This window comes from Zea mays, chromosome 2 (assembly GCF_902167145.1).
Source record: "Zea mays cultivar B73 chromosome 2, Zm-B73-REFERENCE-NAM-5.0, whole genome shotgun sequence".
Taxonomy (NCBI): domain Eukaryota; kingdom Viridiplantae; phylum Streptophyta; class Magnoliopsida; order Poales; family Poaceae; genus Zea; species Zea mays.
Genome location: NC_050097.1, coordinates 226,273,844 through 226,287,460, shown reverse-complemented (window position 1 = coordinate 226,287,460; position 13,617 = coordinate 226,273,844). Strand labels below are relative to the sequence as shown.

Below are 13,617 nucleotides of genomic sequence, written 5' to 3'. Positions count from 1 at the left end.
AGGCAAGTTGAGGCTGAGTCCAAATGACGTAGGATGGGGATCAGTTGGTACCTTTTGGTCGTCGAGCGGCGATGAAGTCACGTCGGGGATTGATTGCACCGTCGTCTCAGGTACGAGGGCGACGTCCTGCAAGCTCTCCGCGAGCGCGCTGGCGTCGTCCGCTTGCTCGGAATTGGTGTGTCGCGGGGAGACGACGCTCGCCTTCGTCTCAAACGCGAGGTCGACGCCCGACGCGCCCCCCGTTGGGGCGCTGGGGACGTTGACTCGCTCGACAGCCGGCGAGGCGCGGCCTCCTGCTTGACCTTGGTTGCCCCGCCTCCTCCTCCATTGGCGGGGGAGAGGACGGGGCGAGCTCGAATGTTGTTCTTCCACCACGCGGGGAAGACGTCGTCGATTCCGCCGCCGGCGGGCGGGCTGTCGGCCGCCATTGTCGTTGTCGCGCGGCGGTGGAAGGAGTATCATGTCGTAGCTGCCGTCGAAGGACATGAACTCAAGGCTCCCGAAACGGAGCACCGTCCCGGGTCGGAGAGGTTGCTGGAGACTGCCCATCTGGAGCTTGACGGGAAGCTGTTCGTCAACACGCAGCAGTCCCCTACCTGGCGCGCCAACTGTCGGCGTTTCGAGACCGGGGGGGTCCCTCGGGCCGACGAGTGAGTGCCGCGTGCCCCAGCCCAGATGGGTCGAGCGCATGGGCGAGCGCGAAGGGGGGAAAGGAGCGAGGCGGCCAGAGACCGACGTGAGAGAGGTGGGAATCCCGCGGCCTTCGTGTTCGTCCCGCGCCCAGGTCGGGTGCGCTTGCAGTAGGGGGTTACAAGTGTCCACGCGGGAGAGGGAAGCGAGCGACCCCAAGAGAGCGCCTGCCCCGTCCTCGTCCCCGCGCGGCCAACCCTCTCTATGAGGGCCCTGGTCCTTCCTTTTATAGACGTAAGGAGAGGATCCAGGTGTACAATGGGGGTGCAGCAGAGTGCTACGTGTCTAGCGGGGGAGAGCTAGTGCCCTAAGTACATGCCGATGTGGCAGCCGGAGAGAATTTGGCACCCAGCTGGTGTGATGTCGTGGCCGTCGGAGGAGCGACGAAGCATGGCGGAGGGACAGCTGTCGGAGCAGTTGGGTCCTTGCTGACATCCTCCTGCTTCCGTAAGAGAGCTGAGAGCCGCCGTCGTCACAGAGCATGCGGGGCGCCATCATTGCCTATCTGGCGGAGCTAGCCAGATGGGACACCGGTCTTGTTCTCTGCGGCCCGAGTCAGCTCGGGGTAGGGTGATGATGGCGCTTCCTGTTGACGTGGCTGGCCTGCGCCCTAGGTTGGGCGACGTGGAGGCTCCTCCGAAGCCGAGGTCGAGTCTGTCTTCCATGGCCGAGGCCGAGTCCGAGCCCCTAGGTCGGGCGAGGCGGAGGTCGTTCGGCAGAGGCCAGGGCGGAGTCCGAGCCCTGGGGTCGGGCGAAGCGGAGTTCGTCGTCTTCTGGGGCTGAGCCCGAGTCCGAGCCCTGGGTCGGGCGGAGCGGAGTTCGCCGTCTTCCGGGTCTTAGCCCGAGTCCGAGCCCTGGGTCGGGCGGAGCGGAGTTCGCCATCTTCCGGGACTTAGCCCGAGTCCGAGCCCTAGGTCGGGCGGAGCGGAGTTCGCTGTCTTCCGGGTCTTAGCCCGAGTCCGAGCCCTGGGTCGGGCGAAGCGGAGTTCGCCGTCTTCCGGGACTTAGCCCGAGTCCGAGCCCTGGGTCGGGCGGAGCGGAGCTTCCTATGGTGCCTTTGGCAGGGCCTGACTGCCTGTCAGTCTCACTCTGTCAAATGGCACTGTAGTCGGAGTGGCGCAGGCGGCGCTGTCCTTCTGTCAGGCCGGTCAGTGGAGCGGTGAAGTGACAACGGTCACTTCGGCTCTGCCGGGGGGCGTGCGTCAGGATAAAGGTGTCAGGCCACCTTTGCATTAAATGCTCCTGCGATTTGGTCGGTCGGTGCGGCGATTTAGTCAGGGTTGCTTCTTAGCGAAGGCAGGGCCTCGGGCGAGCCGGAGATGTGTCCGCCGTTGGAGGGGGGCCTCGGGCGAGACGGAAATCCTCCGGGGTCGGCTGCCCTTGTCCGAGGCTAGGCTCGGGCGAGGCATGATCAAATCACTCGAATGGACTGATCCCTGACTAATCGCACCCATCAGGCCTTTGCAGCTTTATGCTGATGGGGGTTACCAGCTGAGAATTAAGAGTCTTGAGGGTACCCCTAATTATGGTCCCCGACAATTATATAATTTAACTTATCTCTATCACTAGGAATGACAACCGATTAAATATTTGTCCGCAAGCATATCTTTGGTCGCAACTAATATCCGCGTGCGACCCCACTTGCGTATAGAAATTTATATCCATGTCTATACCTATCGATTTTCGGATCTTGTCAGATATGATAGACACAGTCAATTTCAACAATTCAATAACATAATTAATAAAAAAATCTTAATTTGCAATCATACATAATTAAAACTTAATAAAAGAATTATTATGGGTATACGGGCCACGGTTAAGGAAACTAGAAAGCTTGGAAGGGTCAACTGCCAGCGGTGCCGCGACCTATGGGGCTTGGAAGGGGCCACGAGGGGCACAATGCAAGAAGCAGCAAGGCTAGAAGGGGCGGCTAACAGTGAGGAATTGGAAGCGTTAGGTGTGAGGTTCATGGTGTTACGGTTTGTTCTTTGGTATGTAATATGGGCTAGGCCAAAAAAATACACTATGGGTCAATTTCGAATATCCAATAGATAATCCACGGGTGGAAGGTAACATCCTAATCCGTGTCCGCCAGACTTCGGTCGGATTCGGGTCTGACCCACGGGTTAAAACATGTATCGATATCTGGCTCTGTTGAGTCGGATATCCAACAAATATCCAAATCCTTGGGTAAAATTGTCTTTCCTATCTACTACTATAATTAGAGAGTTTTGTGCATCATGAGATGTCCCCGATGAATGGCCTCATCTCGCCCCAGCTGTCGCATTCTCCGCCTTCGATGTCGTACTCCACAAGTATATATATTAGGATTGGACATTTTTACTATAAACTGAAAATCGAACCAAAATGTCAGTTTTTTCAATAGTTGGGTTTAGTTTTGGTTTTTGTATCCATGAATTTTGGTATTCAGTAGCGGTGTCGGTTTTTGGCTTGAACTAAACCGAAACACCGAGATACCGATGTTATTGCTCTCCTCCTATGTATACCCTCTCGTCGTCTTGCTTATACCATGTATTTGACTCAGCCCATGTAACGAACCAAGAGGCCCAGCCGCCTAGCCCAAGAGGCCCACTTTCTCATGTGTTTCTCCAATTCAATGGGTTCCAATCATAGTTTTAAATAGAGGGATACAAAGTTTATCTCCACCCTTCTCAAACTTGCAAATATCGGGATAAATCGTGATACAGCGGGATATATTGGGTTAAATAGCATAACTTTTCAGTGTAAAAAGGATATATCTACCCCTATATCCGGTTATTTAATGCATGTAGTCCAGGGTATGTAGCGCTACAATTTGTCCACGTCTGATAGTTGAAGTGAAGCATGGCTGACTGCATGCAAGGCTCGTATGGCGCTCTGTTTCTTCCTAGCTCGTTCAAGCGGGCCAAGGTCGGAGCTTGCCGTTGCGGTGGCTCCTCTTTTTTAGCCCACGGCTCCTCCACTCGTCCTCATCGATCGAGGTGATTAGGATCCGACGCTTGGAGGAGGCCATCCAGGGAGGTGCCAACAGGGCGACACACTGCGATGGTATGGCGCCGGAGGCCATGGGCTAGCTAGATCAAGGCACTGGCGGTTGACTCCCTGTGGCACTGTGGCGCCTGGAACGGATCTAGAGGTGGCGACACGAGGTCATCCCAAGTGCGAGCCATGGGACCTGGTACGTGTATAGATGTCCAAACAGGCGGCACGTCCTGGTCCGGCCCGTTTGAGCCCAACACTGTTAAGCTCGAACCCTTAACCGGGCCGAATCGTGCCGCCCGATGAGTTCCACTCGCTGCACGAGCACACCATTGCACAAGCCCGATTGTGCCAAGCTGGCCCGAAAAGCATGACCCATGAAGGAGCCCGTGCTAGCCCGAGCACGACAAATCACAAATTCACAATATCCCTCCGGTACTTAAGAAAAGATTACAAGTTCACAACCAGACAGGACATCGGTTAAACACATATGGCAAGCATAAGTTAACATAGTTAAGCATAAATTATCAAGACCAATTACAAGCATCAATAAACAGATATGTCAAGAACCAGTTAATACATATGTTAACACAGTTAAGCATCAGTTAACACATATGTTATAGACATCAGTTAACATAAGTTACAAGAGGAAATCAGACTAGATCTGGACATCAAGAATAAGTTAGGGTTTTCAAGAAACACCAGTTCATCACATAGCAAGCATTATAGCTCATTACCAAGCAGATCAGGTTACCTCTGTGTCGGACACAGAGATGACACCGCCGTTAGCAGTAGATCTAGAGCACCAGTTCTAGAGCACCGGTTCCTCACGAATCAAGTCAACTCACGGGGAAGACTTGCAAAGGAAGAAGGGAATAAGTAGATTAGGAGTAAATCAGATCAGATCTGGACATCAAGAATAAGTTAGGGTTTCCAAGAAACACTGGTTCATCACACAACAAGCACAACATGTCATGACTGAGCAGATCAGGTTACCTTTGTGTTGGACACAGAAATGATGTCGTCGTTAGCAGTAGATCGGGAACCCTAGTTCTGTCGCCGACTCTCCGTGGAGATGGAGCTAACGCGCACTGGTTCCTCACGGATCAAGACAACACACGACAAACACTTGCACGGGAATAAGCAGATCAGGAGCAAATCAAACAAGATCTAGACAACTAGAATAAGTTAGGGTTACAGTTTAAGAAAGTTACCTTACCTTCACCGATGAGGAGCAGATCCGGAGAACCGGTTCGCGTCGTTGATGCCTTTGAGGTCGAGGTAGAGATGGGGAGGACAGGAGGAGCCGGAGCACGAACACCACTACACCAGTACGTCGGGGACTCGGAGCCGTCGCCTTCGAGGTGGGGGTACCGTAAACCGAGACCGAGAGGGAGGAGGAGGACAGGTCCATGAAGGCGCCGAAGTGCTGGTTAGCGGTCGACGGAGGGTGGAGTCACCGTCGGTCGGCAAGTGTTCCAGAGACGACGAGAGCGGAGAGACCGAGAGGGCAAGAGGCATGAGTGAGAACCGAGAATGTGAGACTGAGAGGCGCGACACGTTAGGGTTAGCTGGGGGCGCTTATCATGGATGCGATGTGTGGCGTGACGCTGGGAGTGGGGTGGGGAGTGGGGCATGGTTGTGGGCTGCCTAGGCACGGGGAGTGGAGACTGGGGTGGGCCGGCCTGCTACTGGAATTGTAGGGGCCGATTTTCAAGCTCGCCAGCCACTGGATTGTGCCTGGGCTAGCCCAACAGGCCAAGAAAGTTGTCGAGCTCGTCACGGTTTTCGGGCTGGGCCCGAGCCCACATAAATCGTGTCGGGTCAGGTTCGTGTTGGGCTAAAAAACTAGGCTTCGTTATGTGCCTCGTGCTTTGTGAATATCTATTGGTACGTGCCTCTGCCTCCCTTCTTTGTGTTTCTGTAGCCAGCTACCACACGCACACCTTCCTTTTGCGAGATGATGTGTCTTGTTGAAAAAACCGAGCAAACTCCTAGGGAAAGATTATTCAGTTTTCCTGATTCGAGGTATTGATCACTTGATTGTGCATATGCAGATGCACAATTATCTCACAAGGATGGGGTTGTTACTGGATCCTTGACTTCGGATGAATGTGTTTTCCGTAGGTTTACTAGATCCTTGATATGTGAAGTCAGCATGTACAATACTATTATTTTAGTATTTTATTGTGTCTCCACTTAACTGAAATGAATGGCATGAGCATGAAAATTTGTGTGGATACGAATTCGCAGATGATGTGGTTGTTTATGCGTTTGTAGTCCATGTTTTATTCAATTAGAAGTGGTGATTTTCTTCTTAATAGTTAATAGTCAGATACCCGTGCATTGCTATAGTTTCTATATATTACACGAGTAGACTTTGTTTAATAAAATATAAAATATGTGTATTCTGTTGGTTAGGTTGGTATAAATACGGAGCCAACAACCAAGGTTTGACCCCCACTTACGCACAATTTTACTCTTTTTTTTGCATAAAAGATGTGCCCTTGATGCCTTTTTTTATTCCTAACATTTTTTTGGGCTAGCCGCTAGAGGTGATTCCTTTTTCTATTTAGTGGTGTTTAGTTCCCTAGACTAAAGTTTAAAGTTTGAATCTTAATTATAAGTTTAAATATAGTTTAATTATAAAATAAATTACATAGATGAAAGACTAAACGATGAGACGAATTTATTAAGCTAATTAATTCATAATTAGTAGATGTTTAATGTAGCACCATATCGGCGAATAGACTAAAGGCTTTTAGGGTATGTTTGGAAGCATTCTAGTTTTTATACCATTTTTTTTATCTTCGGTTCCTAGAAACTGTTTTATTTTAAAAACTGGGTGAGTGTGAGTTTTTAGTTTTTAGATGCACAGTGACTAGCCACTCTTTCTTTATTTCTAAAAACAGTGATAATAAAAATAAAATCTGTGAAATCAAAAGAACATGATGTAATTAAACAAGCAAAAAGTGGTTTAGCAATGGAAGACAATGCAATGCTAGCTTCTTGTTAAGAAATTAGCCAATTTCTATAAATTAGGACATAAAATATTATGTTTGGAATCACCCAGTTTTTATAAACCAGTTTTGAAAAATATTATATAATTAGTTTAATAATTAGACTATATTTAATATTTATTTATAACCAGCGTCCAACATCAGATCTTGATGAAACTATGATACCAACCACCCCCTTAATAACGTGCGAGCAATTTCATAAGCAAAAGGTAGCTTTGAAATGTCAAACGGAGAAAAACAAAAGAATAAAAAAAGTTGCATAATGTAGAAGCCCATGTTGAAGATGAGAGAAAATAGAACCACATTCCATAAACCCAAAATAGCAATCAGCTCATCTGTCAGCGCCACAGGTGACCGGAAAACCACGGCCGGCGTTCCTGCTTCTCTACCCGGTCCGAATTGCTGACCGGATCAACCCGAGACCTTGCAGGATTATCGATCTGATTGCGGCATGGTAACTCGCGCCCAATCGATTCGACTGTCCACGCGCTCTCACGGTTAGCATCCAATCGGATCTGACTAACATTTCCGTGTTCTTGGGTTGGGGCGGCGCAGATCCGCTTCATCCTGCTGCAGAACCGGCAGGGGAAGACTCGACTGGCCAAGTATTACGTCCCGCTCGAGGACTCGGAAAAGCACAAGGTTGAATACGAGGTAAGAGACGTACGAATCAGTGGTGCTGGTTCGGCTCGGTTCTTGATTTTCTGTTCTGTTTTCTCCTTTTCTTGATTTGGTTTCTTGCTGGTTTGCAGGTACACCGGCTCGTGGTCAATCGGGACCCTAAGTTCACCAACTTCGTCGAGGTAATCGTGTTCCTTATTCCCTCTAAATTCTTCATATCATATTTTGCAACTTCTGAATCTGAATATGAGAGGGGCTATGAGGTTTTATCTATGGGAATTTGTGATAGAAGTGGTTATGAAGATCGTGGCATCGTGTAGTTGAAGTTATGGGAGGTGGATTCAGTGGGAACGTAGGGACGGACACTTGTTTTGTTTGCAACTGCTATCGGGGACATGTTGTAAAGGAATTAAGGAAATATTGGTGTGAGCAGAGTGCTGTCATGGACCTTCGGTCCATGGGGATAACTGTCTTCTCCGGCGAGGTTATACCCTCTGCCGCAGGCTTGGTTCAGGGTAGCAGCCCTAGACGCTTGAGAGTCATTGCAAGAGAGATATTGGTTTGATAATATATTCCTTATTCCTTTGTCTCCTGCGTACATGCCTATATATAGGCCACCGGTTGACCAACTAGGCAACCACTAATTAGGCAAGTGACTAATTGGAATTATCTCCCCTACAATTTAGGTCTATCAATTTAGCCACCAAATTAGTCACTTTCCTTTGCCATGCCTTCCTTGCGCGCGCTTTCCTTTGCCATGCCTTCCTTGCGCGCGCTGCTGCCAGTGCCCCCTGCGGCCTATCGCTTTTGGCGCGCATAGGTGCGGCCCCACATGAGTGACCGCTCCCTATGATGCCCATGACATCTCCCCCTCCCTTGAGGACCAGCTCGTCCTCGAGCTGCCATAGACTTACCTGACACGACTTAAGGTTAAGCCTTTTAGATCTCGGCTTACCTTTATTATTTAAGACGAAAATACAAAATAGTTGTGGAACTAAAATATTAATTTGAACTGCACTATGTCCTCCTGGATCCCAAGGAAAGAGCTGAACTGCGGCCTTCACGTTGGATGAAAGGTGGAGGAACTAGCCCGTTCTTATGTTGGGTCTGTCCAGCACCAAGGCAGGTGCCCGAATGAAGGAGACGACCCTCTTTGGCCGTGCAGGGGGGCTGCATACCCAGATCTCGACTTCTGCAGGGGGGTCAAAAAGTATAGACGAGACCTGATGGTTGGGCGCGCAGGCTGCGAGTTGGTGCAGCGATGAGCTGATTAGCATGTGCAGCTTCCGCACCGCCCGCCTAACAAGGAAGCCGCGCACTGCGGCTTGCAGGCGCACTAGGACCTGCTCATGTGATGACGGCCGTGGGGTGGCCCTGGAGGCCACAACAAGGTGCTTCTCCCCACGAAGGGACTGTACCTGGCGGCGTGCCAGGAACCCTCGCGCTACCGTCTGAAGCCACACCGCTGCTTGGAGTTTCTTCTCTGTCTTCTCCTTGTAGCGGTGGAACATCACAACGAACTGATCCCACTGCTCTGCGAAACGGCGAAAACTCTCTTCGAGCCGAGTGAATGCATCTGGAGTTGGAGAGGGCGGGTGGGAGGGCGTTGCGGCGGCTGATGGCGCGGCGGCTGGTGGTGGTGAGGGATGGGCGGCTGGTGGTGGTGAGGATAACCTGGTTCTGATACCAGCTATCATGGTCCATGGGGATAGCTGTCTTCTCCGGCGAGGTTATACTCTCTGCCGCAGGCTTGGTTCTAGGGTAGCAGCCATAGGCGCTTGAGAGTCATTGCAAGAGAGAGAGATTGGTTTGATAATATATTCCTTATTCCTTTGTCTCCTGCGTACAGGCCTATATATAGGCCACCGGTTGACCAACTAGGCAACCACTAATTAGGCAAGTGACTAATTGGAATTATCTCCCCTACAATTTAGGTCTATCAATTTAGCCACCAAATCAGTCACACTTTCCTTTGCCATGCCTTCCTTGCGCGCGCTTTCCTTTGCTATGCCTTCCTTGCGCGTGCTTTCCTTTGCCATGCCTTCCTTGCGCGCGCTGCTGCCAGCGCCCCCTGCGGCCTCTCGCTTTTGGCGCGCATAGGTGCGGCCCCCATGAGTGACCACTCCCTATGATGCCCATGACAGCAGAGTGTGGGAGTCGAGCAGATATCTGAGATGCTGATCGAGAACTAAGGACTTGTGTTGTAAATATTGGTTACACGGAAGTGATTATGTGGTTCAGAATGGGGAATCTAAGAGTAAATTTACAGACGTTGAGTTATGTGAGCAGAGTGCATGATCTTTGTTGTTATAATAAATTCTTTCAATCAGTCTTACCATATTTTTTTTATCAAGGCTATTACCTAATGCCTATTAGGTTGATTTGAGAATACATCTCGTTATCCAACATTATTGTGTTCTTGGTCTATTGCATCAACCTGTTACTTTGCTATTTGAAGGTATTGTTGGCAACTTGCTTGTCTTCCTAAAGTTGATCAAATTTGAGGACTATTGATCAGGCAACACGATATTCATGAATACTAGATATACATACAGGGACATATTTAACATGAGTAACTTCTGTTTGTTTTCATAATGTTTCATTTATTAATTTCAGGGGGAGAAGGAGATAGCAAATGGAGTCTATCATGATGTCTGATTTAAAAAGATTGAAAAAAATTAAAGTCATGTGAAAAAAACTATAAGTACTTTTCATTTCTTATTGTGTGATATTCACTATATCTAATATTCCTTGGGCAAAAAGCACACTACCGTAGTCTGGAGATAGTATCTGGTGTGGTAGGCCGTGTTCTATGTTGATGATAGAATTATTGATGACTGAGAAAATTTTACGCTTCTAAGCACATCTCTTTCTTTTCATCTAAGTTATAACCATGAGCCTGTCATATCAAATTTCCATGCTCACGCTGATGCATGTGTATTTGAGAGTGCTAGTCATATGTCCGTAGGGTTACAGACTTATAGTCGGTGGCAAAGGAGAATAGCATGTGGTGCATCTGCTCTCCACAAACTACTCAGGTCGATTATCCTTGAAAGGTTAAGTAGTGCCCAGAAAAGATACATTTTGATATTTAGGATCAATGCTTTAGAGAGACCATGGATATTGATGAAGATGTTAGCCATAGAATCAAAGCAAGGTGGATGAAATTGTGTCAAGCATCTGATGTTATATGTGATGAGAGTACCACAGAAGCTAAAAGGAAAGCTTTATAGGATGATCGATGATGATTAGACATGCTATGTTGTATGGTCCAAAATGTTGATATAAAAAAGATTACATGTATAGCAGATAATTATTGTGGAAATGCATTTATTGCGTTGGATTTGTGGCCATATAAGAAGGTATCAAGTTCGGAACGCATGATATGTATATGATAAGCTAGGACTAGCACCAATTGGAAAAAAAAACTTATTCAACACTAGTTGAGATAATTTGGACATGTCCAGTAGAGATATATAGAGGCACCAGTGCATAGTGAGATTCTAAGATACGGTAGTAATGGTAAGAGAGATAGGAGAAGACTGATGTTTACATGAGGAGAGTTAGTAAAAGGAGACTTGGTTAGAATGTGCCTAAAGATTTAGCCTTGAAGCGTATGGAAAACAATTATCCACATGCCTGAACCTCAACTCTAGTCTATACCAACTTGCTTGGACTAAAAGACTTCCTTGTTATTGTTGTTGTAGCAGGTTAGTTTTGAAGCTTTCAATATGACTACTGCATGAATTAGTGTTATACTACCTTGTAGTGGACTCTATAAAATCTATCTCTGACTAAAATATTTATTATTATTGGACCATGTGGACCTAACCACTGAGTTCTGAATTCTTCTATTACTTTGACTTTTGGTACTAATCTGTAATTTTTCTTATGCAGTTTCGCACACACAAAGTTATCTACAGGAGATATGCTGGACTGTTTTTTTCAATATGTGTGGACATAACTGATAATGAATTGGCATACTTGGAATGCATTCACTTGTTTGTCGAGATATTGGACCATTTCTTTAGCAATGTTTGTGAGCTCGATTTAGTGTTTAATTTTCACAAGGTACAGATTCTTTCTTTTCCTTGTTACCTTATAATATTCTTTGCTTGTAGCACAATTGTGATCCATCTTTGGGTTTTCCATGAAACATACGGTTTGATTAACCAGTGAAGTTGTTTATACTCTTCTCTACCCCCCTAAAAAAATCTCCACACATGTATCTTGTGTTGCTTTGTACCATACTCGTATCAGACTAGTGCTAACAATAACTAGTTCAGATTTAATATTGCAAGTAATAGTTCACATTTTCATATGGTTTCATCTGGGTGGCAATAAATAGTTTTTCAGGATCAGCAGACTAAAAACCAAACACGTAGTTACGCCTTTTATGAACCTCTGTCTATGATGCTATCAATAGTTGTAAAATTAGTGATCCTTATTTTTCTGTTTACCTTGAAGGTTTACCTGATACTAGATGAATTTATTCTTGCTGGGGAGCTGCAAGAAACAAGCAAAAAGGTAACATAATTTTCTGTCTTTTTTGTAGTATTTTTTGCCAGAACCAACAGTATCATACATATACAGTTTCTGTGTATGATAAATGTATGTCACAGTTTCTGCTGTCCCTGGTTTAGCTGTCTTTATTTCTGAGCTAGCTCTTTGGAATTTTGCTTGCGACACGTCAGAACTGATGATCGGGTTACATTTACTTAACTGCTTTCTTAATTCAGTTGATGGAAAAAATGCATTAGAGTGGAGTAAAACTAAATACATTAAGGTCCAACATTGTTTTGTTTTTCTAGATTTTGTTATTTCCATTTTTCAGACCTAGTTGTTGATGTGGCTTTGTTCTCCACTCTAACCAGTAACACATAACCAGAACAAGTATTTTTTTCCCGAACTTGCTGGAGAGTTGCGTCTGCATGCTATTGCACTGATAAAGAATATTAGGTACAGGGCGTTAACTGCGTAGTCATTACTCATTACAAGAAACCAGAAATGCCATGTACAATACAAAGAACGGAACAGAAAGCTGAGAGGAGAAATGCCATGTACACTGCTTCGGCTGTACACTTCATTACTTCCCCTTGATATCTCTGAATGTTCAGTTTCACCTTGATGTAAGAAGCTCTAGAATGTTGGTTTCACTACACTTAGGTATGTTTCAGTGAGCACTGAGCACTGAGCTGAAATGTAGATAACCAACATTGTACCTTCTGTAGAGATTATTGGATAATATTTTTTTGTATGGTTATTAGTAAGAATTAGGATATTGATTGACCCATTCAAAATTATTACAAACAGTCCTCAGGATATCTGAGTGCGGTCTCTTTTTTGTTCGTTTACTAAGCATAGATAACGAATTAAGATGATCAACACCTCTTTCATTTTTTTCAGGCAATAATTGAGCGAATGGGTGAACTGGAGAAGCTGGAATGACGAAGACCAGGAAGATGCTGCCGCGTGTGTTGTATTCCAATTTGTATTATTCGTTTCAGGTGTTTTACATTTGCTCTCCTGGTTCGTTCCGGCTGACAGCGTGATGCCCATGCTGTCACTCGAAAGAATGGTAGTAGTAGCTAGCATGAGTACATTATAAACGTACCTTCGAAAACATAATAATTTCCCAGCAATTATTTCGTTCCCCTCTGCAGTGAAAATGAAAAAGACAAAACAGCGCGTTATTCGTGCGACTATGTTTGCAGTGCCGACCAGCTGCAGCTGCAGTGGGCCTATCAATTATAGGGCTGGCAAGGAATTTTCTCAATCATAGATCTTCAATTGCCTTGTCACCAAACTAGCTCTTAGAATTTATGAGAACCGGTATTTTTTTTCTGTTCCTGGCCATGTCTAAGATCGGTTTCTCTGGTGCTTTTTATTTTTTCGTTTAAAATTTATTTTTTTTATTTTCTTTAAAAATCAAGAAAAATATTGTAAAAACTAAATATTTTTTGGGTATTTTTATAATATATATTTATTTCTATTTTGAAAAAATCATTCATCATCTTTTGAAAAACAACGAATTTCACGAAAAAACGGTTTATCGCCGAGGTTTTTTTTCTTCTAAAAACATGAAAATATGTACTCGAATTTGCTGACAAAATGCCATCGAGAAACAACAATGATATTAAATAATGGGATAATAAGCAACGAATGACGAGACACATCTTTTATTCCTTAGCATTTTTTGTTCCATTTCACTCCGTCTTAAAGAAATTTATAAACATACCTTCGGCTTCTCTATACGAGGTAATTCAAAAATACTTCGAATGCCAAGTAGGACCAAACTAAGGCTCTC

At 46.0% G+C, this 13,617-nt stretch overlaps 1 protein-coding gene across 1 annotated transcript; it reads left to right on the top strand.

Annotated features, from left to right (window-relative positions):
• Positions 1-6,937: 6,937 nt before the first annotated feature.
• AP-17 (AP-2 complex subunit sigma) lies at positions 6,938-13,091 on the top strand. The gene is made up of 6 exons (NM_001368110.1): positions 6,938-7,143; positions 7,245-7,343; positions 7,442-7,492; positions 11,208-11,381; positions 11,778-11,837; positions 12,717-13,091. The coding sequence occupies exons 1-6, from the start codon at positions 7,141-7,143 to the stop codon at positions 12,756-12,758; spliced, it is 429 nt and encodes a 142-aa protein (NP_001355039.1). The 5' UTR covers positions 6,938-7,140; the 3' UTR covers positions 12,759-13,091.
• The last annotated feature ends 526 nt before the right edge of the window (positions 13,092-13,617 follow it).